Source organism: Meriones unguiculatus, chromosome 12 (assembly GCF_030254825.1).
Source record: "Meriones unguiculatus strain TT.TT164.6M chromosome 12, Bangor_MerUng_6.1, whole genome shotgun sequence".
In the NCBI taxonomy this organism is placed as follows: domain Eukaryota; kingdom Metazoa; phylum Chordata; class Mammalia; order Rodentia; family Muridae; genus Meriones; species Meriones unguiculatus.
The window spans coordinates 67955349-67982922 of record NC_083360.1 but is presented as its reverse complement, the minus strand read 5'-3'; the positions used below and the strand labels follow the sequence as shown (position 1 = coordinate 67982922).

The 27574-nt window shown below is 49.5% G+C and overlaps 2 protein-coding genes and 1 long non-coding RNA gene across 3 annotated transcripts; all 3 read right to left on the bottom strand.

Annotated features, from left to right (window-relative positions):
- Positions 1–14551: 14551 nt before the first annotated feature.
- LOC132646747 (uncharacterized) lies at positions 14552–18155 on the bottom strand. The gene is made up of 3 exons (XR_009584994.1): positions 18080–18155; positions 16293–16376; positions 14552–14811 (listed from the first exon to the last, which is right to left on the bottom strand). It is a non-coding gene; the product is annotated as an uncharacterized LOC132646747 (long non-coding RNA).
- A 5068-nt stretch (positions 18156–23223) lies between these two features.
- On the bottom strand, positions 23224–23829 carry LOC110543724 (interferon tau-3-like). Its single transcript, XM_021629967.2, has one exon. The coding sequence runs from the start codon at positions 23827–23829 to the stop codon at positions 23224–23226; it is 606 nt and encodes a 201-aa protein (XP_021485642.1).
- Positions 23830–25191: 1362 nt separating this feature from the next.
- Positions 25192–25777, bottom strand: LOC132646829 (interferon alpha-C-like). Its single transcript, XM_060365832.1, has one exon. The coding sequence runs from the start codon at positions 25624–25626 to the stop codon at positions 25198–25200; it is 429 nt and encodes a 142-aa protein (XP_060221815.1). The 5' UTR covers positions 25627–25777; the 3' UTR covers positions 25192–25197.
- Between the last annotated feature and the right edge of the window lie 1797 nt (positions 25778–27574).

Genomic DNA, 27574 nt, shown 5'->3' with positions numbered 1-27574 from the left:
GCAGCTGGTGGGAGTTTCCCCTCCCTTCAGTGCTTTGTTCCTAGGGAAGATCGTGAATCTTAAGCAGGACATATGGGAGAATGGTTAACAAAGGTGTAGTTAGATTTTGATATAGAGAAAGATTTTGGCAGGCATCTGATTTAGCTCCTGACTTTACTCTTCACTGGTTAGCAATAATGAAACTACATTTGAGGTTTCTTTTTCTTTGTTTGCTCTGATCAAAAAGTTTTTAGGCCAAGATTTCTTGTGGGCACTGCTTTATGTTTGACAGCATTTTGAGTTAAAATGTAAACTTTGTATTCTTGGTAAAAGTCTAAATGTTCTGGGAAGTATGCCAATTTTAAGGTGCCTTTTGTGAAATCATTATAAAAATACTAGCTTGATTTCAGTAAAGTGCAGCAGAGCCAAAACCATCAAGGTGTCTCTGTCTGTCAATTCATCGCCGAAACCGGGTCTTCCTGTCCAAAGCCTTGTTCACCCATGGACGACGGGAGCCCGACTGGGCCGGTCCGTGGCAACAATGAAAGCAGTGCTAAGAGGAAAGTTCATAGCACTAAGAGCCTTCAAGAAGAAATTCGAGACAGCTCATTCAGGCAACTTAATGGCTCACTTAAAAACCCTAGAAAAAGAAGGAGCAGACACACCAAAAAGAAGTAGATGGCTGGAAATAATCAAACTCAGGGCTGAAATCAATCAATTAGAAACAATGTTTAATTAGAAACAAATAAAACAATTCAAAGAAACAATAAAACCAAGAGCTGGTAATTTGAAAAGATCAACAAGATCGACAAACCCTTAGCCAAGCTAACTAAAAGGCAGAGAGACAACATCCAAATCAACAAAATCAGAAATGAAAAGGGGGACTAACTACAGACTCTGAGGAAATCCAAACAATCATTAGGACTTACTTCAAAAGTCTATATGCCACAAAATTTGAAAATCTAAATGAAATGGACAATTATCTTAATTGATTTGACTTACCAAAGCTGAATCAGGACCAAGTAAATGAATTAAATAGTCCTATATCCCCCAAGGAAATAGAAGCAGTCATCAAAAGTCTCCCATCCAAAAAAAAGCCCAGGACCAGATGGCTTCAGTGCAGAATTCTACCAGACCTTCAAAGAAGAGCTAACTCTAGTTCTCTTCAAACTATTCCACAAAATAGAAACAGAAGGAACATTACCAAACTCATTCTATGAAGCCACAATCACCTTGGTATCTAAACCTCACAAAGACCCAACAAAGAAAGAGAATTTCAGGCCAATCTCCCTTATGAACATTGATGCAAAAATACTCAACAAAATACTTGCAAACCGAATACAAGAACACATCAAAGATATCATCCACTATGACCAAGTAGGCTTCATCTTAGGTATGCAGGGCTGGTTCAGTATATGGAAATCCATCAATGTGATCCATCATATAAACAAACTGAAAGAAAAAAAAACCACATGATAATCTCCCTAGATGCTGAAAAGCATTTGACAAAATCCAACATCCATTCATGTTTAAAGTATTGGAGAGATCAGGGATACAAGGCACATATCTAAACACAGTAAAGGTGATATACAGCAAGCCTATAGCCAACATCAAACTGAACGGAGAGAAACTTAAAGCAATCCCACTGAAATCAGGGACAAGACAAGGCTGCCCACTCTCTCCATATCTCTTCAACATAGTTCTGGAAGTGCTTGCTAGAGCAATAAGACAGTTGAAGGAGATCAAGGGGATACAAATTGGAAAGGAAGATGTCAAATTATCACTGTTTGCAGATGATATGATAGTATACGTGAGTGACCCCAAAAACTCTACCAGGGAACTCCTACAGCTGATAAACACCTTCAGCAAAGTGGCTGAATACAAAATTAACTCAAAAAAATCAGTAGCACTCCTGTATACAAAAGACAAAAGGGCTGAGAAAGAAATTGGGGAAACAACACCCTTCACAATAGCCACAAATGACATAAAGTACCTCGGAGCGACCCTAACCAAGCAAGTCAAAGACTTGTATGAAAAAAATTTCAAGTCTCTGAAGAAAGAATTAGAAGAAGATATGAGAAGATGGAAAGATCTCTGTTGGTATAATGTTCTTTTAAAATGTATATGCCTTACCCTTGTTAATTCAAATGCTGATTTCACCACCCCCAACTCTCTGGTTTCAATCTGCATATTGCATTGTGATACTCACTATAAGCATCCTGTCTCAACTCTTGTGTAAACAGGACACAAATAAAGCAACTAGATACAATGTTGTGCAATGGGAGGAGCCAGAGGACAGGAAAGAGGGGAGGAGCTAGAGAACAGGGAGGGGTGAGAAGGAGGAGGAGCTCAAGGAGAGGAGAGCATGAGGAGAGCAGAGCAGGAGGAGAGATCTTGAAGGACATGGAGCATGAACCAGACCTAAGATTTCACAAAAAGCAAGTATAATGTGGGAAATCTAAATATTAGAAAACTGAGGGCTTGGAGGTTTAGGAGGGAGTAAATATTGCCCAGCATTGTGTTGTAGGTTAACTAAAAACACAGTCTCTGTGGTGATTTTGGTTATACAGCTGCTGAGGATTAACAGCAGCATTACAGAAGATAAAACAATAGCAAATATCAATAACTTCCTACAACAAATGGCGCCCAACTAATCTAAGAATCCACACCCTTTAAATCACATTTTATGATAATTTGGAAGGGGGAATAAGCTCCCAGTGATAAAACCCAAACTTAAAACCAAAAAACCTCCCAGGTCAATTACTGTTTCTTTAAGAGAGAGTCTTAAACCAGCCTGAGAGCAAAAGACAGCCTCCTGTGGGCAGACCTGAGACTGGCTGCTGCTGCAGTTTAACTAAGGGGTAAACAAGCATGGATCTTTTATACTGTGGCTGGCTCAACTGGCTCAGCTCCACAGCCATGGCAGGAAAGCAAGAAACTGGAGGCAGACAAACCTCTAGACAGAGTTTGGCCTAAACTGCATGTAAAATAAAGAATTGCCATGGCAGAGGGTGTTTTAATATCTTTTGGCTTCATTTTGGCTGTGATATTCATGGATCTGGTTGCAATATGTTTAATGGTGTTGGTTCTTCTCCATGCCTTCTCCAAGAAAGTTCAAGGAGAAAATGGGGAAAAAGCCAAGGATTGTGGTACTAAGTTACAGAAAATAGTACTCATCCAAATAATTAGGTTAATAACGGCTAAAATTCAAAGCTCTCTGGCTGCAAGGTATTTGTCAGCTCTTTCTGGTAAGGGTCCGCCAATTTATTGAAACATCAACTAAAATAACCAACTTTGTTTGTTACAGCGAAAATTGGCACGACTGATTCCAAACTTAAAAATTTCTTGTCTCTTTGTTTGATTTTCATTTAAAGGCTTTGAGTTACAAATATACTTATTTGAAGCTATATATATCTGAATTAGTTGGTGAAGGCACATGCCTTTCTTCCCAACACAAAGTAAAAAGAATCAGGCAGATCTCTGAATTCTGGATCAAGCTTATTTACATAATAAAAGCCAGGATGGCAACTCTTGCTGTTTAGCCACTTACAGAGATAGTCTAAGATTTTAAATGACAAAATTTTCCTTAAGGTTACCATGTAAATTCTTTTTTCTTAATAATAGATGTTATATCCTTACTGGTCTAAAGGTTGGATTCACATCATTTTTAGGTTTATGTAAAGAGAGATACTGTCACACTGCTCTGGAAACTACCTTATCCTTTTAAACGTGAAACATTTTCACGGGGGAAAAATGTTGGTCATGCTTAATGTAAAAAAGACACAAGAGGCTTAAAGATGGCAAAGTACATGCCAACCTAGTTTAGTCCTAAAAACTCAAAACTTATTTTCATATGTTTAAAAAACAAAACTGTCCATCCCATATCAAAAAAAGGGCAAGCCAAAGAATAGTCAAACCCAATGTAAAAATCCAGGTACAGGATGCCTAGGATATACTTAGCGCTAAGGGTAAGAGAGTTTATATGCTGATGCTAAGAGAGTTTATATATAAAGTTCGGCTATAAAGGCATAACTGTCCAGTCTGCATAAAAAAGGGGCAAGCCAAAAAATAGCCACTATCAATGTAAAGCCCAGGTACAAGATGCCTAGGGTATGCTTAAATGCTAGAGGTAAGAGGGAGTTTAAATAAAGTTTGGCTATAAAGGCATAACTGCCCATCCTGTATAAATAAGGGACAAGCCAAAAAATAGCCATTAACAATGTAAAACCCAGGTACGAGATGCCTAGGGTATGCTTATCACTGTAAAGCCCAGGTACAAGATGCCTAGGGTATGCTTAAATGCTAAAGGTAAGAGGGAGTTTAAATAAAGTTTGGCTATAAAGGCATAACTGCCCATTCTATATAAACAAGGGGATAGGACAAATAGCTACAATATATATAAAAATCTAGGGCTAAACCTCAAAACAGGTACAAGATACCTACGGTATGCTTATATTCTAAATTAAAAAGGAGCTTATGTAAAGTTTACTTAAAACATGCATTTTCTATTGCTCAAGCTAACCAGCTTGTCTCTCTAATGGGAGGCTTCTCTAGGGAAATAGGTAGCAGCTTGGTCTAATACAACAGGCACGCAAGAGCCCGAAAGATATTTTGATCTATCCAACCTTGTTTTGATTTCAACATGATAATGATTGTATGTTCATTAATATGGTACCTTATATTGCTGATCCCTTTACATGGGAACAACTCTGAAACTGACTGAGAGATTAAAAAAAAAATGTCTCTAGCCAGAACTTCAACAATATTTGGCCAATAAATCCTTGGCTATAATATCCTCAAAATGCATTATGCTAACCTTTTAATTGACATAGATTAAAAATGGCTTACAGTTTAGTTTCATCCTGCACATCTCATACATTTATAACTTTAGAACTCTATAATGCTTGTGAGGAATTATATGTTTGCAGAACAAAAGAACTGGACACCAGAGATGCTGGATCAAACCTAACAGAATCATTCTTCAGCATGCTGAGAAATTGACACATCTGTTCCAGCATCTTGCATGTTCCAGCATTCTGTTTGTTCCTGCCTCAACTGCTTCAATTGCTGTTTTCTCATCAAAGCCTGCTCCCAAAAGAACTTTGAAGAAAGCTACTAATTTTAACTGGTGCAGCATTTTAGACTGTTCCAAAGAGGACTTTTATTAAGCCTGAAATTTCTCAACATTCAAATGTTATTGGACCACAAATGTTATTGCTTGCTTAATTTACCATTTTTATTTGGGCCCCCTACAGGATTTCTACATGTCCACAATGTCAGCTAGAAGAAACTCATGAGAACGGTGTCCAATTTCCTTTAAAGGGGGTTGGGTATGTTTTTGGTTGTTTGCTGTGGCTACAAAATTTTATTGTCATTAGGAGATGTTTATTATTAACGGTTTTATTCAAAGTAAAACAAGGAATATATAGAGATATTTCATAAAAATAGAAAAAAGGGTAGATTATTGAATCTACTCAACTTAAGGTTTTATTTGTTATTACCAAATAAGGTTAATTTTAACTCTGGTATAGGATTTTGCATATTGATGCAAAAATAAGTATTTTTAATACATTGGTATAAGCTTTACTATATTGATAGAAAGTCAAGGTTACTCCCAATACTTTTAAACTATTACTAAAAGGTGGTTAGGATATTAGGTATGCAAGTTAATTGTTAGTTATTCAACTCATAGTCATGTCAGACACTAGTCTAATTTATCACAGGAGTATACATTATAGGTTTAACAATTAGATATGATTTTGTATACAAAGCGATTACATAAAGATAGGTAGTCTTCAAAAATTTCAGAGACCTACAGAATATGGCATTTAAAATGTTCTTATTATTTTAAAGATTCTTTGACAATGAGACAAGTCATTTCCTGACAGCATCCCGCCTACCTGAAAGAAGGTAATGAGCATCGAAGAACCTCCATATGGAGATGGCTTCAAATGTGGCAAACAAGCCACCCGGGTAAAGAAAATACCCTCACTTCACAACAGACAAATTCTGCCTAAAATGGGTGAGCTTAAATGTAGGACAAGTTGACTGCAGAACTCTGCCAAGACAGGGTAAGCAAGTCCTAAAAAGTTCCTGCTTCACGTATATGTCTGTCAAAATATTCTGATTACCAACTGCCTCACAGAGTGCATGGAACTTTATGTAAGAAATGGGAAATAGTAAGAGAGGACAGGAGCCCCACAAGGAGAGCAACAGAACAAGAAAATTTGAACACAGGGAACTTCCCAGAGACTCATACTCCAACCAAGGACTATTCATGGAGATAACCTAGAACTCCTGCACAGATGTAGCCCATGGCAGTTTAGTGTCCAAGTGGGTTACATAGTAATGGAAAGAGGGACTGCCTCTGACATAATCTGATTGGCCTGCTCTTTGATCACCTCCCCCTGAGGGGGGACCAACCTTACCAGGCCACAGATGATGACAATGCAGCCACTTCTGATGAGAACTGATAGACTAAGATCAGAAGGAAGGAGGGGAAGACCTCCCCTATCAGTGGACTTGGGGAGGGGCATGCATGAAGAAGGGGGAGGAAGGGTGTGGTCGGGAGGGGAGGAGGGAGGGGCTTATGGGAGGATACAAAATGTATAAAGTGTAATTAATAAAATAAAAATAAAGAAGTAAATAAATAAAAAATGTCAAAACCAAAGTGTGCAAACTACAGTTTAAGCTCCCAAATTCCACCATGCATGTCAATGACAAGTCATCACTGGTTATCATTCTACAATATTAGAACTGTCTGATAATTCTTTCTTCTTGTTATTTATTTTATTTTTATTTTTATAATTTATTCACTTTATATCCTGATTGTAATTAAATTTTTATTTTTTTACATTAATTATATTTTATTTGCTTTTATATCCTGATTTTAGGCCCCCTCCCTCACCTTTTCCTGGTTCCATCACCCTTCCTCTTACCTCTCTCCCCCTCCCCTAGTCCATTGAAAGGGGGGGTCCTGCTCCCCTACTATTTGACCCTAGCCTATCAAGTCTCATCAGGACTGCATGCATCCTCTTCCTCTGTGGCCTGGCAAGGTTGAGAAAAGTGATCAAAGAGCAGGCAACCGAGTTCATGTCAGAGGCAGCCCCTGCTCCCCTTATTAGGTAACCCACATGGAGATTGAGCAGCCTATAAGCTACATCTGAGCAAGGAGTCTAGATCCTCTCTGTGCATGGTCCTTAGTTGATGCATCCTTCTCGGCAGGACCCCCTGGGCCAAGATTTTTTTTACTTTGTTGGTTTCCGTGTTGGAACTCCTGTGTTCTCTTGGTCCTTTTGTCACTGCCCCACCCCTTCCATAAGACTCCCTACGCTCTGCCCAAAGTTTGGCTGTAAGTCTCTGAATCTGCTTCAATCCCCTGCTGGGTGGAGTCTTTCAGAGGGCATCTATGGTAGGCTCCTGTCCTGTTCCCTCTCTTCCACCACTTCTGGTATCTATCCTGTTTTCCCTTCTTGATGAGAATTAAGCATCCTCCCTAGCGTCCTCCTTGTTGTTTAGTTTCTTTAATTCTGTAGATTTTAGTATGTTTATCCTATAGTATATGGCTAATATCCACTTATAAGTGAGTATATACCATGTGTGTCTTTCTGCTTCTAGGATAGCTCACTCAGGATGATCTTTTGTAGATCGATCCATTTGCTTGCAAATTTCATGATTTCCTTGTTTTTAATTGCTGAGTAGTATCCCATTGTGTAAATGTACCACAATTTCTGTATCCATTCTTCAGTTGAGGGGCAACTAGGTGTTTTCCAGATTCTGGATATTATGAATAAAACTGAAGTATCCCTGCGGTATACAAAAGACAAACAGTCTGAGAAAGAAATTAGGGAAACAACACCCTTCATAATAGCCACAAAACCAAAAAGTACATTGATGTAACTCCAACCAAGCAAGTGAAAGACCTGTATGAAAAAACTTCAAGTCTCTGAAGAAAGAAATTGAAGAAGATATCAGAAGATGGAAAGATCTCCCATGTTCCTGGATCAGTAGAATTAACATAGTAAAAATGGCCATCCTACCAAAAGCAATCTACAGATTCAATGCAATTCCCATCAAAATACCAACACAATTCTTTACAGTCCTTGAAAGAAAAATCCCCAACTTCATATGGAAAAACAAATAAGCAAACGAACAAACAAAAACCAGAATAGCTTAAGACAATCCTGTACAATAGAGGTTGTTCTGGGGTTATCTTCCTATGTACTACAGAGTAACAGTAATAAAAACTTCATGGTACTAGCATAGAAACAGAATGGTGGATCAATGAGATCGAATAGAAGACCCAGAAATATACCCACACATCCATGGATACTTGATTTTTGACAAAGAATCTAAAGCCATACAGTGGAAAAATAACATCTTCAACAAATAGTGCTGGTCTAACTGGAAGAAAAATGTCTACATGTAGAAAAATGCAAATAGACCCATATTTATCACTCTGCACTAAAGTAAAGTCCAAGTGTATCAAAGACCTCAACATTAAACCAGATACACTAAATCTGTTAGAAATAAAAATGAGGAAGAGCCTAGAACACATTGGCACAGGAAACAACTTCCTGAACAAAACACCCACAGCACAGGCTCTAAGATCAACAATTACTAAATGGGACCTCATGGAGGCGGGGCAAGATGGCAGCGCCGGGACGACTCTCGTTCTGAGCAGCAGCACAACAGGATCGGCACAGTGACCAGCAGTCAGAACTCTCAGCCATAAAACACAAGTGATTGTGTTTCCCAGGTGAGAGGATACACCACGGTGTAGGATTCAATCAGCTTTAACTCATCTGGCTAAACCTCGGAAGGGATCCCGGTTCCACCAGACACTTGGTCACCAGCCCAGAGCCACACACCAATGTGCTCTGATCACTGTCCCACAATGAACTGTGGGCACCACAACATCAGAGACTGAGATTTCCAGTTGAGAGATAACCCCACGGTGCAGGAAATGATTGGGACCGACCTTAGGTCACCCAGACATCTCCTGGAAAAGACTCAGGTTCCGTGGGTGCCCCAGGAGCCCCAGTCGGCAGCACAGAGCCCTGCCTGTGTGCCTGATTCACTGCCTCAGATAGAACTGTGGGCCCCAGGGTACCAGATACTGAGTTTCACTGTCGGGTGCAAACCCACAGGGAGGGAAATGGCTGGTCTGATCTCAGAGCACTCAGTTGATACCACCACCCCAAAAAGGTCTCGGGAAAAGTTATCCAGTTTCGGCAAATGCCCAGGCACCCATTCCCAGAAAGGTGGAGCCACTTACGTCTGTGCCTGCAGGTCCCACTCGCCATCACAGACATCTATCCCCAAAGCAAAGACTGGGTGTCCCTATCAGGAGGAAACCCCACAGTGTATGTGGGGGGGATTATCAGGTCTAAAGCTCAGGACACCCAGCACCAAAAGACTTTCTGGATTCACGCAGACTCTAGGGTCTAGCTTTCTACTGCAGGCAGGAGCGCTGTGCTCAGCCGCCATTATTGAGTACCAACAGGGCACTGGGGCACACAGCTGCATCCTCAGACCTACAAAAGCCAGAGAGCCATTCCAGCAGCCCTCAGATACTGTGTCAAGGATCAACCAGTTACCCCTAGCTAAACTTACAAAACTGTGGGAATCCCTGGTTCTTCAAGAGGGCTGCACCCACAGTGTCCGGACCAGAGCAGTGCCTGCAGCCGACATCTCAGACAGGGACACACAGCTTCCGGTCCAGCCACTCTGGAAATCAATCTGGCGCTTTCTCAGACAACTAGGAATAGCGCTTCCTCAAGATCCAGTTATACCACTCCTAGGTATATGTCGAAAAGATTCTCAAGTACACAATAAGGACATTTCCTCAACCATGTTTGTAGCAGCTTTATTTGTAATAGCCAGAAGCTGGAAACAGCCCAGATGCCCCTCAGTGGAGGAATGGATGCACAAATTGTGGTATATCTACACAATGGAATATTACACAGCAATAAAAAAAAAAACAAGGAAATCATGAAATTTGCAGGTAAATGGTGGGATCTGGAAAAGATCATCCTGAGTGAGCTATCCCAGAAGCAGAAAGATGCACACGGTATATACTCACTCATATAGACATATAATATAGGATAAACCTACTAAAATCTGTACACCTAAAGAAACTAATCAAGAGGAAGGATTCTTGCTAAAATGCTCAATTCCTATCCAGAAAGGCAAAGAGGCTGGACATCAGAAGAAGGAGAAAAGAGGGAACAAGTCAGGAGCCTGATACAGAGGACCTCTGAAAAGCTCTGCCCTGCAGACTATCAATCTAGATGCTGAGACTTATGGGCAACCTTTGGGCAGAGTGCGGGAAATCTTAAGAAAGAAGTGGGAAACAGTAAGATCTGAAGAGGACAGGAACTCCACAAGGAGAGCAACAGAACCAAAAAATCTGAGCACAGGGGTCTTTCCTGAGACTGCTATTCCAACCAAGGACTATGCATGGAGATAACCTAAGACCCCTGCACAGATGTAGCCCATGGCATTTCAGTATCCAAGTGGGTTCCATTGTAATAGGAACAGGGACTGTCTCTCACATGAACTGATTGGCCTGCTCTTTAATTACCTTCCCCTGAGGGGGAAGCAGCATTACCAGGCCACAGAAGAAGGTAATGCAGCCACTCCTGATGAGACCTAATTGACTAGGATCAGAAGGAAGGAAAAGAAGTCCTCCCCTATCAGTGGACTTGGGGAGGGGCATGCATGCAGAGGGTGGAGGAAGGAAGGGATTGGGATGGGACGAGGGAGGGAACCACAGGGGGGATATAAAGTGAATAAAGCGTAATTAATAAAAAACAAAACAAAAAAAATGGGGCCTCATGAAACTGAAAAGCTTCTATAAAGCAAAAGACACTGTCAATAGAACAAAAACGACAGCCTACAGACTGGGAAAAGATCTTCACCAACAGAGGGCTAACATGTAAAGAACTCAAGAAATGAAACACCAGCAAACCAAATAATACAATTTAAAAATGAGGTACAAAGCTAAACAGAGAATTCCCAATAGAAGAATGTTGAATGGTGGAGAAACACTTTAAAAATGCTTGACGTTCTTAGACATCAGGGAACTGCAAACCAAAACAACTCTGAGATTCTATCTTACAGCTGTCAGAATGGCTAAGATCAAAAACTCAAGTGACAACACACGCTGGCGAGGATGTGGAGAAAGGGGAACCCTCCTCCATTGCTGATGGGAGTGCAAACTTGCACAAACACTTTGGAAATCAGCCTGGCGCTTTGTCAGAAAATCGGGAATAGCTCTACCTTAAGATCCACTCCTGAGCATATACCCAAAAGATGCTCCACCATACAGCAAGGTCATTTGCTCAACTGAAAATTTCCAAAATGTGTCTGCAATTTCTGTTTAAGTATGAGGAAGGGCTGCCATATATACCATAGCAAAAGCTTATCAGTGTATGAAAATCAGACAGGATATGATATTTAAGGAGAGTTTACTCAATCAGATATGAGGCTTTCGTCTGCAACCCCTGCTTTGAGTTCCTCAGGCTCCCTCTCACAGTGTAGTTAAGGGATGGTGTCAGCTATGACCTCATGGCAGGCGGGAGGCCCCAAACCCCATTCTTTCCTTTCTCCCTACAGCTGCTCATTGCCCAAAGAAGACATGTGCTGCCAGAAGCTGGACACTTGGTCTTTTATGAAACAATACGACCCCAGAGAAAGGTGATATTCCGGCACTGGGTCAGTTTTTGTTAAAGAAAAGGCCTCTTGTGTCCTTTGAAGCCAATCTGACTCTGTGGCCTCTGCGGCCTCCTAGGGTGTGGATGACAGGAGCCAGCAGGGGGCGCGCTCTCCCACGCTGCTCGGAGAGCTACCGCGCAGTTTCCTTTCCCTTTCAGCCGCTACGACGTCACTGCAGCGGGGCGTGCCTTCTGCCCCCGCCCTCATCCCCCCACATTGCTCCGGACGCCCACTAGCACAAACAAGCACAAACCTGCTCTCGAGAAACTTTCACTTTCTTCCTGTGATAGTTCACTCTTCGTAGAAACCGGAAACGTCAGACGGAATGCGAAACATCTGCGCGGGTGGGCGGGATGTGGAGGGGAAACACTGCGGCAGGGGCACGAGTGGATCCGCTCGGGAAGGGAGCTGGTGGGAAAGAAGGGCACCCGAGCTGCGCCAGGGCCAGCACCGTGGGGAGTCCCCGCGCTGGGACGGGCTTATCACTGGCTGCACATAAATCACCCTGGTAGAGGAACGGCGTGTTCTCCCCTTTCCGAGCCTCGCCCCAGGCTTCCACGCGGTTCCAGCTCCCGACGGGCATTTTCTAGCAGAGCGGCCTGTGACACTCAGCAGACAGACATTCAGTACAGCCAGGCTGACCGTCCTCTGCTGGTAGCGAACTCGCCAGAAAGACCGCACAGAAGAGGCAAGAAAATAACCTTCAGGAGACACCGACGCGCTTTTCCCTCCAGGAGCCCCAACCTTCATTCTTAAGTTTTGTTCTGTTCTCTTGTTTATGTGAGTGTGTGAACACATGTATTACGGTACACATAACGGCAGCCAGAAGTCAATGCAGGAGTTGGTTCACTCTTCCACCACGGGACTTCCGGTATCCCTGTGCCAGGTTCAGGGTATCGGAAGTCCCTTCTGCCCTTCAGACACAAGAAAGAGGAAAGTTTCATTTCCTCTTTAGGACTATCTTCCTGCTAAACATAGCAGAGCTCACAGCCCAGGGATCCAATCTGGTGTCGCTGCACATCACCAGGGCGGCCAGGAGAGGGAGCAGGAGATGATGGAGAAACGATACCTCTTGGCCAGGCTGAGTGGCAGAGGGAAAGAGTGAGAGAATTGGGGTGGGGGTAAACTGGGTATTATGTTTTGTGAAGACAGCTTGTGCGAGTATGGCTCGTGAACAGGGAACACACAATTTGCATTTTCTGAACATTTATCTAAACGTGTACTTTGCTTTCCATTTGTGAATTTTTCATATGGCCCAGACGATGACATCCGTTCCAGCTACCGACTGTATAATTAAAGTTGATATTTCCAGTAAATTTCAAATATGTCAATGCAAATGGATAGTTACACCTCAGTGAGAAGTGTACTGAGCCTGTGGCCAGGTACGTGTGTGTGTGTGTGTGTGTGTGTGTGTGCTCACAGCACACTTGCACGCACTGAATCATTTTTTTTCCACACACATATATCCCTCTTCTTGTCCTATGAAAAGCTTTGGGTTCTTAGTCTCACCTCGCTCTTTACCTAGAAATTCTCACTTTAACAGGTTTCTGTGTTTGGGGATTTATACTGTGGTGGTTGGGTAGTTTGTTTTGTTTGTTTCTTTTTTTATATCAAAATCTCACTCAGCATCTACAGTTGACCTAGATCTTGCAGGAATCACCACCCCCATCAGGCTCCCAAATGTGTCAAATAAACTTACTTTAAAAAAGTATATATGTATGGGCATATTTGGAACAACTCTTGGCTGCCATTCAGGGGGAGGGGGAGAGAGAGAGAAAGAAAGCCATGTGCAGAGAGAAGAGAGAGGAGGAAAGATGCAGAAAGAGAAGAGAACCTCAGGTAAACGTCTTAGAATGAGACTTTTATTCATTGTCTCCATCACAGCAGAGCCTGCTGGCTCCTGGTCAATGGTCTCTCTCCTTAGATACAGGGCTATGCGACTGTGCTTTAAGGGAGCCACCAGGCTGATATTAATATTATAATAATAGTATTATATTAATATGTAATATTATATATAATAATATTATAGTATCATATAATATTAATATATAAAATATTAATATTAACCTTCTGCCCACCATCTTCTTACTGAGGTCTACAATGCTGTTGCTGCCACCCTTACCCCCCCCCGCCACCGTTTCTCAATAATTCTAGAACCAACCCACATTCTTTTCAGGGGCTTGTGGGCATGAAGATTCTATTCCCACAGTAATGTCAGCATCCCAGCAAAGTCTACTCCCAAGGTGCTTATCACAGCTAACAACGCTCTCGGCCTTACTTAAGGGTCTTGTTTCTCTTTTGAGAAAATAATAAACTTTCTAGATCTTTGCCTCTGACCCTATAGTTCTTGCCTGAAGGTGCTTAGCTCTCAGGGCAACCTCTTCTCTGACAACACAATCCTGGCTGTCAAAGATGTCAAGGGCCTTCGGATGGTGATGACAAATGCGTGTTCTGTTTGAGAAAGTAAAGGAATCACTCCATTACAAACTCTTACATTCAATAACCAGTTTTAATTTGGCCACATATAACTTTTATTGTTGAACTCTTTTGGCTAATGATTGAACAATTTCATTACTTTAGTTTGTAAGCTGGACACGGAGGTGAGAGTGTTTCTTGTTAGAAGTTTATATTAGCAAAGGATATTGGTGGAGGATAAGGTATAGCAAGCTTTACATAAACAAAGAGGATTTTTACATATCTCATCCTTGTATAATCAACTCTTATGCTTTGGAAGCTTGGAATTTGTTTGGTTGAAAATTCACTGGATTTAACTTGACTTTATCTTTGACTAAGATTGGTAAGTAAAATAAAATACCGGAAACAAAAGTTCTAAGAAATTTTAAACCATCCATCTTCAAAATTTAAGTTTATGGTAGAGAAACTAGTGGCCTTCAGTCCTTCACCAATTCCAGACGATTCTCTTTGATTCACCCTAGCAATAAAGGGGGATCCACAACTAACATGTTAAAGATTGATGCTTTCCTTTTTTAACTTTAAATTTAAATACCAGCAATAAAATAAATTTTGTAAATTATTTTTACATAGTTGTGCTCTGGTATGGCATGTCATTCTGCTCTTGTATAACTTCCTGTGTCATCCTGAGATTTACGTGAGCTAAAGGGAGTGAAAGAGAGGCACAGAGTTAGGCCATTTTTCTTCATAAGTTTCAAGATAAAAATTTGTATTTCTCCTTTCAACGTTCTTCTTATTAATTCATTAATTTATTTTACATCCTGATTGCAGTCCCCCTCCCTCCTCTCCTCATCCGTCCCTCTCACCTCACCTCACCTCACCTCACCTTTCACAGAAAGAAAAATTCCAGTAGTTTGTGGGCAAAGAGAAACAAATGTTAGGTCCAAATATCACAAAAAGGAAAAAGGGAATTGACTTTCTCTTGAGAAATAGCAAGGTATTATACAAAATCAGTGCTATGAGAGAGGGAAGGAGGGCTAATGTTGCAATGTGCAAAGGAACAAAGATGGCTGCTTCTGCGAGGGACAGAGATGCCTCTGACTCCAAGAGCAGCCCCTCAGCCTGAAGGACCTTCCAGCTGAGGAGTTTTAGTTTGACCCAGATGTGGTCGGTTGTGGGGAACAAAGGAAGGGGCCAAACCAACCACAGAAAAGTGACACCTTGACCCCGGACTTTAGGCAGGATAACGCCTCCCCTGAGGACTCCACCAAGTTTCTAATGCTTTGCAGTGCAGTGAAATCACTGCCTTGAAAAGAATCCAAGAATTTGAAGAAAAGAAATCAAAAGCTCCCACAATAATCTACTCTTAAGCTGGAAAACAGTGCTGATATTTTTTAAAGTGAAAATGGGAGATATTATTGTAAGCTAAATATGCCCATCTTTTGTGCCTGATTTGCAAGACCCCCCAAAAGACCACCAGGAGTCCACACATGAGGATCTTCATTCACAGCTCCAGCTAGGATTCTCAAGACACCAAGGCAATGGTATCCAACTGAGAGCCCTGAGCTCAGGATTGAGGGCAATTTATAGGCCCCAGTCCCCACCACCACCACCACCACACCCAAAGCAGGGGAATTCCCACCTGGGAAGTTTCTATTGGTTAAAACATAAAAGGGAATGACATATTTCAAAATGATTGGCTGAGGGAAGGCTCCAAAATCACAAATGGTTCTGGTTTCCTTTGCCCTCTCTTGCAGGGGAGATGGAACATCTGGTCTTGGGTTTCAGTCTGAATATCTGTCCTGTGCCCTTGGGCTGTTGCTAGGGGAGAGGGGCAGTTAGCACATTCTGGGGTATTTCCAGGAGCAAGGCTACAGGAACTTTGTAACCAGTCAGGGGCCATCTGGGCCAGTTTCCTGGCAACAGTCTCTCTAGTGGGTGGAAAGCAATGCAGCAAAGCTGGATTGTTCCCTACAGCTGGACAGACCATGTCTCACCATGCCTGGCATTTTTTTTCAGGCGTGTGCTTTAAACTTTAACCTAGTAATGCAAAAAGCTAATTTTAAACTCGTTGGTCTCTCACATCCAGTAAATCTAAATAATTTACAGTATTAAATCAATCATCTTCATACCACCATTTAAAATTCATAGGGCAGAAATAAAAGAAGGTGAGATATACAAACCCTTGGGAGACATCTGCGGTAAAGGCATACTAAAGGAAGTTTTCCGGTCCAGGATACACTGAAAGAACAAACCCTGCAAGGAGCCTGCAAGCAACAAAGGGCATTTATTCTGAAGAAGTCCAGCATGTTCCGGCTCCAACCTTCACAACATGGCAGCAGCCCTTCGGGGGGTTATGGCCGATTTGCGAGACCCCAAAAGACCACCACCAGGAGTTGAGTCCGTTGCAAAACGCGTGAGGATCTTTTTATTACAAGCTGGAGCTTGGGCTCACACACCTCCACCACTGAAGCAGTGAGAGCCAAGAGCCCCGGGCACAGGTTAGTTGGGCGATTTAAAGATTCCCCCGGTCCCTCCCAGCCCTCCCAAAGCAGGGGGATTCCTGCCTGGCAAACATCTATTGGTCAAAACACAAAAGGGATGTTGCAATTTGAATTGATTGGCTATAGGAAGGCCAGTTTCCTGGCAACTGTATCTCCAGCGGGCAGGGAAAGAATGCACTAAGGCTAGTTATTCCCTGAAGGTGGCTGACATAAAATAATAACCAATGATTTTTAATCTTTTGGTCTCTCAGAGGGGAGTTGCATGACCCCGTTTAAAGCCAGAGAGGGAAATCCATACCAAGGCTATGTAACATAGATTAGAACTGGCACAGAGAGCAGGCCTGAGAGCGATTATTCCATACTTGGCCAGCAGGGGGCAGGCGCCCACAGAAGGGCTGCCTTGACACTGCCTCTGGCGGCGATATAGCATTAATAGTTCAACTTGTGGAGCTAGAGAAGTGGCTCAGCAGTAAAGAGCACTGACTGCACTTCCAGAGGTCCTGAGTTCACTTCCCAGCAAGTACATAAAGGCAAAAGACAATATGTAATGCAATCTAATTTCATGTTTTTGAAAACTGAGCATACAGAGTGAAAGCAGAGCACACCCAGAGAAAACAGAACACATAGAGTGAAAACAGCACAATTAGTCACAACATCATACATAAGCAAAACGGAGCACACATAGGCATATCAAAGCATACACAGTCAAATCAGGACACACATATGCATAAGCACACACTCCAGAAAAGGACACAAGCAACCTAGCAAGCAAGCGAGCCCTTTAGTAGCAGCAGAGGGCGCCTGCCACCAGGGCAGACAGGCAGCTTCAGCGCCGGCTCTCAAAGTGCACGCGCCACCCAAGTGACTACAGGAATGAGGGCCTGGTCGACGCTGCGCTGGGCGCATAAGGCCTATCACGGCCTTGAACCTTGGTCCAGACGGAATCTGGTGGCCAGAGGACAAATTTTGGGGGATCTAGAAAGACTCCGCAAGCCAGAAAGCGGGAGCGTCCCTCTACTTGTTTCCTTTCGGTTCGAATCTGCGTGTGTTAGGGGCGCGGTGGCTGTCCGGCACCCCATTGGGGGTGGGGGGTGGGGGACGGGGATCAGCTGCGGCAAGGAGAAGATGGCCCGGGGAAGGCAGCACCGAGCTGGGCCCAAAGACGAAGAGGGTCCCAGAGAGGGGACACGCGGGGGTCTTGAACCTCGCGGGAACAGTGCTGCCCCGCTGGCCCCGCCCCAGCCTCAAGCGGCGGGCGGGGGAGGGTGGCTCGCCTGGTGGGCGGGGCCCTATCTTCCGGGACTGGAGGCACACTCCAGCAGAGTGCGGGTTCCAGACAGCTTTCCTCAGGCTCAGCCTCAGAAACCACTGGGATGTGCCCGGCCCTCCCTAAGTATCCCACCGCAGGCTCCGGGAAGAAGGGCGGGGAGAAGGACAAGCAAGGCTCCCTAGGCCTCTGGGCTCACCGTGACTGCAGAGCCCGGGAAAACATCCTTGATCCCGCCTCGCTCAACTTCCTGAGGCCACGGGGTCAGAATGACGACGGACGCTTTGCCTCCCTCTCCGCCCCCCACTCTTCCACGATGGCCTCTCCGGATGTCTGGCGTGGCTCTGCCCCTCTGAACTTCTCTCTCGGAGAGGCGCTGAACTTCAACACGTGACGACCTCAGTGAGTCTCCATCCTCCAGTTGGCCTCAGACTGAGTTAGTCGGGCCACTTGTGCTGTGGAAGAGTCCACATGGAATGTAAAAAGGCAGATCCGTGGGCTTCACTCCCTGGAGAGGAGCAGGACCAAGAAAGAGAACGAGCAGAAGGGGAAGGTTGACGCTTCCTGCCTCGGGGGTCACCCGGTGGAGTGCTGTGGGAGGGAGGCTAAGAGCCAGGCCCTGTCCTGGGAGAGCTGAGGAGGGCGGTCTGGACGCCCGAGTCCGTCCTTCCTTTTGCGTCTCCTGTGGTCTTCTCAGCACAGTCGGGTCCCAGAGGACCCAGCCCAGGTGACTCACTGGATTCTTCCTCCCGTGATGCCAAAGAGGGCCGTGTGTTCTCTCAACCGCGGGGACGCGGAGACCCAGGAGACCCGGGCCTGGCCTCCTCAAGACTGGCAGGAGGGCCGTGGCACCGTTCGACTGGTGCTAGGCAATCCCTTACCAGGACCCTCTCGGTGAGCCGAGACGAGTCTGCCTGCCTGCCTTCTGCTTCCAGACCAACAGTCTAGAGCTGCCGGCTTACAGGAGGAAGCTGGAACCCAGCGACCTGAGCAGTCATGGACTCAGTACACGACACGCAGAAAGTTCGTGCCCACAGAAAGTCACGTTTTACAGCAACCTTGGCACACACCCAGATCCCACCAGGAATTGAAACCCGTCGAGACAATTTGGAGTCATCAGTTTATTCGGGAAACCGAACTGAACCACCGCGACACACACACACACACACACACACACACACACACTTTCTTTCAAACCCTCATAGTGGATGATGTATGAGAAGATACTTTAAAAAATAAATTAAGAGATGAATTGATGCTGCTTTCTCTCCTCCTCCTCCTCCTCCACTTCCTCCTCCTCCTCCTCCTCCTCCTCCTCCTCCTCCTCCTCCTCCTCCTCTTCCTCCTCCTCCTCCTCCTCCTCCTCTTCCTCCTCCTCCTCCTCCTCCTCCTCCTCCTCCTCCTCCTCCTCCGACTTAAAGCTCTTGTTATCGTCTAGTGCAGTATCGGGATCTGCACCTGGGCTGTGAGTCGAGGCAGGGAGTCCGCTGTCATCTCAGTGGAGATCCCTGCAGGGAGCCTCTTCTCTTCTCAGGGCTCTTGCAGGGAGTGTCTTGCAGGTCACTGAGCACATTAGTGAGTAGCTGCTCAAGAGCCTTCTCTGGCCAGGCGTCTCTGCTGGCCTCTGCGCCGAAGAGATGGAGGACCTGCCTGAGCACCTCCGGGTAGCAACAGGTGGCTTCCTGCCGCTCCTCCCGGGAGACAGCTCCTTTCTCCCAGGGACGTCGGAAATGGGTTCTGTCCCGCAGGCACCGGTGAGCCGGCACGCTCTTCAGCTGTCCTAAGAAGCGATTTTACGATGGCTGGGTCTTCCACAGGACGATGGCTCAGAGGCTGAGAGCATTAGTTTGTGAATTCAATTCTATGATGCTAAGAACGCGGGCTGAGAGGTGAAGAGCACTGGCTGCTCTTCCAAAGGTCCCGAGTTGAAGTACCAGCAACCACTGATTCCGGTGTATAGAAAAGCCATAGTGGCACCACTAAGAAAAGCGTTAGTAGTTCTAGGTGTAAGGAAACTGCAAAGAAAAGCACTAGTGGAACATGATGAGTCAGTGTCTCATTTCCGGGGTATAAGAAACCGTAGAGAAGGGCCATCCTGTCATTCTGGCTCAGGCTGGGCTCCTGTTAAGGACCCGAGCTAGCCAGCAAGCCAGCCCTTCAGCAGCAGCAGAGGGCGCCGGCCGGCCGCCAGAGCAGGCAGGCCCGGTCGTGGGCGCGCGCGGGGATCTCCCAGTCCACGCGCCACCCAGGAGACTGCGCGACCCCGGGCCTGGTGGCCGCTGCGCTGGGCGGATTCGGCCGATGGCGGTCTGGAACCTTGTTCCAGACGGAATCTGGTGGCCGGAGCACACGTTTTGGCGGATCGGGAAAGGCCAGGGAGCGGGAGCGTCCCTCTAGTTGTGTTTCCTTTCGGTTCGAATCTCGGTGTGTTTGGGGCGCGGTGGCTTTCCGGCTCCCCATCGGGGAGTGCGGGGTGTGGGATTGGGGTCGGCCGCGGCCAAGGAGGAAGATGGCCCGGGGAAGGCAGCACCGAGCTGGGCCCAGAGACGAAGAGGGTCCCAGAGAGGGGACACGCGGGGGGTCTTGGCCCTCGCGGGAACAGTGCTGCCCCGCTGGCCCCGCCTCAGCCTCAAGCGGGGGGGGGGGCGGGGGAGGGTGGCTCGCCTGGTGGGCGGGGCCCTGTCTTCCGGGGCCTGAGCCGCACTCCAGCAGAGTGCGGGTTCCAGACAGCTGTCCTCAGCCTCAGCCTCCCAGCGCTTCCGCGCAGGGCCCCGGTCTCAAAGTGTTCACCTTCGGCTCCTCTGGTCCGCGGTGGGCCCTCTCAGACCCTGTGGCCTGCTGACGCCCATGGGAGTCGGCGGTGGAGCAGCCCAAACCAAGACACAGCGCGGGGACGGGAGTTTCCCCAGCAGCTCCTCAGGGGCTCCCAGGGCCTCCTTTGCCCTTCTTTTCGCCCCGGGCGGGGGCGGGAGGCCAGCGTCTGTCCGTCCCCCAAGGTCTCCCGTCCCTCCACCAACCCTTGAATCCAGAGGACGTGGGAGACGCTTGTCCCGGGATGGGGTCGACCTGCTGCATCCCTCAGGCTGACGGGGGGGGGGGGGGGGGGGCACAAGGATGCCGAAAGAAGCCAGAGCATTACAGGTTGGGGCGGGAAGGGTTGGGGCCCTAAAGTGCCCTCCCCACCCCCCACCCCCACCCCCGTCCCTGCCGAGCAGGAGTCACTGATGAGGACCAGGCTGGAGATCCAACGGGTCCCCTCTCAGAGGACAGGGATGGCCCTGGTGTTCCGCACCTAAGGGCCATCGGGCTCCTCCGCAGGAACCCGTAGGCGGTCCTGCCTTTCGGCCATCGGACGGAGGAGGGTCTGTCTCCCAGGTCGGGGGTCACAGCAGCCTCGGGGCCTCCCTGCACAGCACAGCAGGTTTCCAGTCCCAGTGACCCGCCACTGCGTGCAGGCCTGGATTCTCTCTCCCAGCGGCACAGCCAGGAGGAGAGAGAGGGAGGGCCTGGCCTGGCGGGAGCCGGCCCAAGCTGTTGGCTCAGCCTCTCCGCGCCGTCCGCAGCCGCCGTGTCCCTGTGAGGTTCCCCGAGGAGAGAGCTGTGTGCCTGCCTGCCCGCCTGTCTGCTGTGGAACACGGCGTCCCTCCCGGGCAGACCGACGTGGGCCCGCCTGCCTCGGGCGATGCTCCGTGCTCCCAGGACGGCCTGAGTCGCCCCCTGTGGACAAGGGGAAGGCTTTATTCTGCAGACTGGCTCACCGGGGGCTCCTAGGAGAGCTAGCGAGCGCTTTGAGCAGACTCTCTGAGGGGGTCTGTTTCTGGAAGGACTGCAGCCCGCTGTCCTGACCCGGCAGTGCTGCTCTCTGGTGGGGAAGGGATCGCTCTGGGGAGTCTGGGCAGCAAATAGGGGAAAGCAGCGGGACAGGGAACTGGAGGCTGGAAGAGGGCCCTGGTCTCTGGCTGCGGCCCTGTGAGCATCCGCAGGAGAACCCAGAAAACAGTGGCCACAGGAGGCATCACGGGCTGGGGCAGAAACCCGCGGGACGTGTCCGGCCCTCCCTAACTATCCCACCGCTGGCTCCAGAATGAAGGGCGGGAAGAAGGAGGCGAGCAAGACTCCCTCCGACTCTGGGCTCCCCGTGACTGCAGAGAGCCCGGGAGGACATCCTTGATCCCGCCTCGCTCAACTCCCTGAGGCCACGGGGTCAGCATGACGATGGGCACTCTTCCCCACCCATTCCACAGACTTCCACGATGGCCTCTCCCTATGTCTGGCGTGGCTCTGCCCCTCTGAAAGTCTCGGAGAGGCGCTGAACTTGAACACGTGACGACCTCAGTGAGTCTCCATCCTCCATCCTCCAGTTGGGCCTCAGACTGAGTTTGCTCAGGCCACGCGTGCTGCGGCACTGTCCACACGGGATGGGAAGAGGCAGATCCGTGGGCTTCGCTCCCTGGAGAGGAGCAGGACCCCGAAAGAGAACGAGCAGAAGGGGACGGTGGACGCTTCCTGCCTCGGGGGTCCCCCGGTGGAGTGCTGTGGGAGGGAGGCTAAGAGCCAGGCCCTGTCCTGGGAGAGCTGAGGAGGGCGGGCTGGACACCAGAGTCCGTCCGTCCGTTTGCGTCTCCTGTGGTCTTCTCAGCACAGTCGGGTCCCAGAGGACCCAGCCCAGGTGAGTCACTGGATTCTTCCTCCCGTGATGCCAGAGAGGGCCGTGTGTTCTCTCAACCGCGGGGACGCGGAGACCCGGGAGACCCGGGCCTGGGCTCCTCAAGACTGGCAGGAGGGCAGTGGCACCACCGTTCGACTGGTGCTAGGCAATCCCTTCCCAGGACCGTCTCAGTGAGCCAAGACGAGTCTGCCGGCCTTCTGCTTCCAGACCAACAGTCTAGAGCTGCCGGCTTACAGGAGGGAGCTGGAACCCAGCGACCTGAGCAGTCATGGACTCAGTACACGACACGCAGAAAGTTCGTGCCCACAGAAAGTCACGTTTTACGGCACCCGTGGCACACACCCAGATCCCACCGGGAATTAAAACCCGTCCAGACAAATTGGAATCATCAGTTTATTCGGAAACGGAACTGAACCTCCGTCACACACACACACACACACACACACACACACACACACACACTTTCTTTAAAAACCCACATAGTGGATAATGTATGAGAAGACACTTTCAAAATAAATTAAGACACGAATTGATACTGCTTTTTCTCCTCCTCCTCCTCCTCCTCCTCCTCCTCCTCCTCCTCCTCCTCCTCCTCCGATTTGAAGCTCTTCTTATCGTCTAGTGTACTATCGGGATCTGCGCCTGGGCTGTGAGTCGAGGCAGGGAGTCCGCTGTCATCTCAGTGGAGATCCCTCCAGGGAGCCTCTGCTCTTCTCGGGGCTCCTTTCGGCCGGCCCCGGGAACCCGGAAAGGGCCGCTTGCATTTCTGTCCTGACGATCTCCCAGGAGCAAGTTCTGTATCCCTTGTCCTTCAGGTAGTGGGAGATTCTTCGGAAGTACTCGCGGATGGCCATGGCAAGAGGTGGCGAACAGGACGGGCCCTGCCGCTGCGCCGGCCCCCGTCGAGTGTCTCGCAGGTCACTGAGCACATTTGTGAGTAGCTGCTCAAGAGCCTTCTGTGGCCAGGCGTCTCTGCTGGCCTCTGAGCCGAAGAGGTGGAGGACCTGCCTGAGCACCTCGGGGTAGCACCAGGTGGCTTCCTGCCGCTCCTCCCGGGCGCCAGCTCCTTTCTCCCAGGGCCGTCGGAAATGGGTTCTGTCCCGCAGGCACCGGTGAGCCGGCACGCTCTTCAGCTGTCCTAAGAAGCGCAGGCTTTCCCCGCGCTCAGGGAGGCTCAGGCTCCCCGACGCTCCCCAGTCGAGGGAGGAGGCTGTGCCTCGGCCCAGCAGCAGCGCCCCTCCCACCAGGAGCAGAGTCTGCGGCGGCGGCGGCGGCGGCATGGCAGAGCGTGGTTATTCCGTCCTCGGCCAGCAGAGGCCGCGCGCGGACAGAAAGGCTGTCTTGGCACTGAGGTGGGTCTGGCTTTACTAGGTCCCTTTTTTTTCTGCGTGGAGAGCTATGACCCGCCTGTGGCTCAGTGGTTAAGAGCACTGACCCTCCTCGCGGAGGTCCCGAGTTCGAGTCCCCGCGGACGAGTGCGTGCTCTTCCACAGGAAGATGGCTCAGAGGCTGAGAGCCTTAGTTTGTGAATGCAATTCTATGATGCTAAGAGAGCGAAGAGCTAGCTCACTGCTCTTCTTGAGAGCTCTTCCATTAGTTTGTGAATGCAATCAATTCTATGATGCTAAGAGGCGAAGAAGACCTCACTCACTGCTCTTCCAGAGGTCCTGAGTTTAAATACCCATCATAGGTAGCGAAATGTGAAGGAGTGTCTCTCTCTCTCAAAATACAGCAAATGTTCAAAATGCAGCAAATGTAACTAAAACAGCACATACTCTCAATCAAGCTCACGGTGACTCACTACAAAGCTCACTCACGACTTACTGTACTACTAAGCACATTTTCGAAACTGAAAGGAATCTGATTTCCGGTTTCTCTGTGAAGACAGAGCATATGTAGTGAAAAGAGAAGCAGTGTCACTCCAAACGCAGCAAGGGAAAACATCATCACATCACAGAAACCAGGGGGCCATGTGTTCTCCTGGGACACGGAGACCCTGGAGACCCGGGCCTGGCCTCCTCAAGACTGGCAGGAGGGCCGTGGGCACCGTTCGACTGGTGCTAGGCAATCCCTTCCAAGGACCCTCTCAGTGAGCCAAGAAGAGTCTGCCTTCTGCTTCCAGACCGACAGTCTAGAGCTGCCAGCTTACAGAAGGAAGCTGGAACCCGGCGACCTGAGCAGTCAGTTCACGACACGCAGAAAGATCATGCCCACAGAAAGACACGTTTTACAGCAACCTTGGCACACACCCAGATCCCACCAGGAATTGAAACAATTGAAACAATCGAGACAATTTGGAATCATCAGTTTATTCGGGAAACCGAACTGAACCACCGCGACACACACACACACACACACACACACACACACACTTTCTTTCAAACCCTCATAGTGGATGATGTATGAGAAGATACTTTAAAAAATAAATTAAGAGATGAATTGATGCTGCTTTCTCTCCTCCTCCTCCTCCACTTCCTCCTCCTCCTCCTCCTCCTCCTCCTCCTCCTCCTCCTCCTCCTCTTCCTCTTCCTCCTCCTCCTCCTCCTCCTCCTCCTCCTCCTCCTCCTCCGATTTGAAGCTCTTATCATCTAGTGCAGTATCGGGATCTGCGCCTGGGCTGGGAGTCGAGGCAGGCAGGGAGTCCGCTGTCATCTCAGTGGAGATCCCTGCAGGGAGCCTCTTCTCTTCTCAGGGCTCTTGCAGGGAGTGTCTTGCAGGTCACTGAGCACATTAGTGAGTAGCTGCTCAAGAGCCTTCTCTGGCCAGGCCTCTCTGCTGTCCTCTGAGCCGAAGAGGTGGAGGACCTGCCTGAGCACCTCGGGGTAGCAACAGGTGGCTTCCTGCCACTCCTCCCGGGCGCCAGCTCCTTTCTTCCAGGGACATCGGAAATGGGTTCTGTCCCGCAGGCACCGGTGAGCCGGCACGCTCTTCAGCTGTCCTAAGAAGCGCAGGCTTTCCCCGCGCTCAGGCAGGCTCAGGCTCCCGGACGCTCCCCAGTCGAGGGAGCAGGCGGTGCTTCGGCCCAGCAGCAGCGCCCCTCCCACCAGGAGCAGAGTCTGCGGCGGCAGCGGCAGCATCGCAGAGCGTGGTTATTCCGTCCTCGGCCAGCAGGGGTCGCGCGCGTACAGAAGGGCTGTCCGGGCATCGTGCCCGGCGGCGGCGGCGGCAGCTTAGCTTTAATAGTTCACTCTGGGCTCCCGAGAAGAGAATCCGAGTGAGTCCTCGAGCCAGCGAGCCAGCCAGCGAGCCCTTCAGCAGCAGCAGCAGCAGAGGGCGCCGGCCGGCCGCCACAGCAGGCAGGCCCGGTGGTGGGGCGCGCGCAGGATCTCCCAGTCCGCGCGCCACCCCGCAGACTGCGCGACCGCGGGACCGCGGGCCTGGTCGCCGCAGCGCTGGGCGGATTCGGCCGATGGCGGCCTGGAACCTTGGTCCAGACGGAATCTGGTGGCCGGAGGACACATTTTGGGGGATCTGGAAAGACTCCGAAGGCCAGAGAGCCGGAGCGTCCCTCTAGTTGTGTTTCCTTTCGGTTCGAATCTCCGTGTGTTTGGGGCGCGGTGGCTTTCCGGCTCCCCATCGGGGGTGGGGGGTGGGGAATGGGGGTCGGCCGCGGCCAAGGAGGAAGATGGCCCGGGGAAGGCAGCACCGAGCTGGGCCCAGAGACGAAGAGGGTCCCAGGGAGGGGACACGCGGGGGTCTTGGCCCTCGGGGGAACAGTGCTGCCCCGCTGGCCCCGCCTCAGCCTCAAGCGGGGGGGGGGGGCGGGGGAGGGTGGCTCGCCTGGTGGGCGGGGCCCTGTCTTCCGGGGCCTGAGCCGCACTCCAGCAGAGTGCGGGTTCCAGACAGCTGTCCTCAGCCTCAGCCTCCCAGCGCTTCCGCGCAGGGCCCCGGTCTCAAAGTGTTCACCTTCCGGCTCCTCTCGTCCGCGGTGGGCCCTCTCAGACCCTGTGGCCTGCCGACGCCCACGGGAGTCGGCGGTGAAGCAGCCCAAACCAACACTCAGCGCGGGGACGGGAGTTTCCCCAGCAGCTCCTCCAGGGCCTCCTTTTCCCTTCTTTTCGCTCAGGGCGGGCGGCCGGCGTCTGTCCGTCCCCCATGGTCTCCCCTCCCTCCACCAACCCTTGAATCCAGAGGACGTGGGAGACGCGTGTCCCGGGATGGGGTCGACCTGCTGCATCCCCCAGGCTGACGGGGCACAGACATGGTAAAAGAAACCAGAGCAGGATAGGTTGGGGGGCGGGGAGGGGTTGGGGCCGTAAAGTGCCCTTCCACCCCCCCCCAAACCCCCACGTCCCGGCCGAGCAGGAGTCACTGATGAGGACCAGGCTGGAGATCCAACGGGTCCCCTCTCAGAGGACGGGGATGGCCCTGGTGTTCCGCACCTAAGGGCCTTCGGGTTCCTCTGCCGGAACCCCTAGGCGTTCCTCCCTTTCAGCCATCGGACGGAAGAGGGTCTGGAGGAGGGTCTGTCTCCCCGGTGGTCTCAGCAGCCTCGGGGCCTCCCTGCGCCGCAGGTTTCCAGTCCCAGGGACCGGCCACTGCGGGCAGGCCTGGACTCTCCCAGCCGCAGAGCCAGGAGGAGAGTGATGGCCTGGCCTGGCGGGAGCCGGCCCAAGCTGTTGGCTCAGCCTAGCCGCGCCGTCCGCAGCCGTGGTGTCGCTGTGAGGTTCCCCGAGGAGAGAGCTGTGTGCCTGCCTGCCTGTCTGCTGTGGAACACGGCGTCCCTCCCGGGCAGACCGACGTGGGCCCGCCTGCCTCCGGCGATGCTCCGTGCTCCCAGGACGGCCTGAGTCGCCCCCTGAGGGCAAGGGGAAGGCCTTATTCTGCAGACTGGCTCACCGGGGGCTCCTAGGAGAGCTAGCGAGCTCTTTGAGCAGACTCTCTGAGGGGGTCTGTTTCACGAAGGACTGCAGCCCGCTGTCCTAACCCGGCCGTGCTGCTCTCTGGTGGGGAAGGGATCGCTCTAGGCAGCAAATAGGGGAAGGCAGCGGGACAGGGAACTGGAGGCTGGAAGATGGCCTTGGC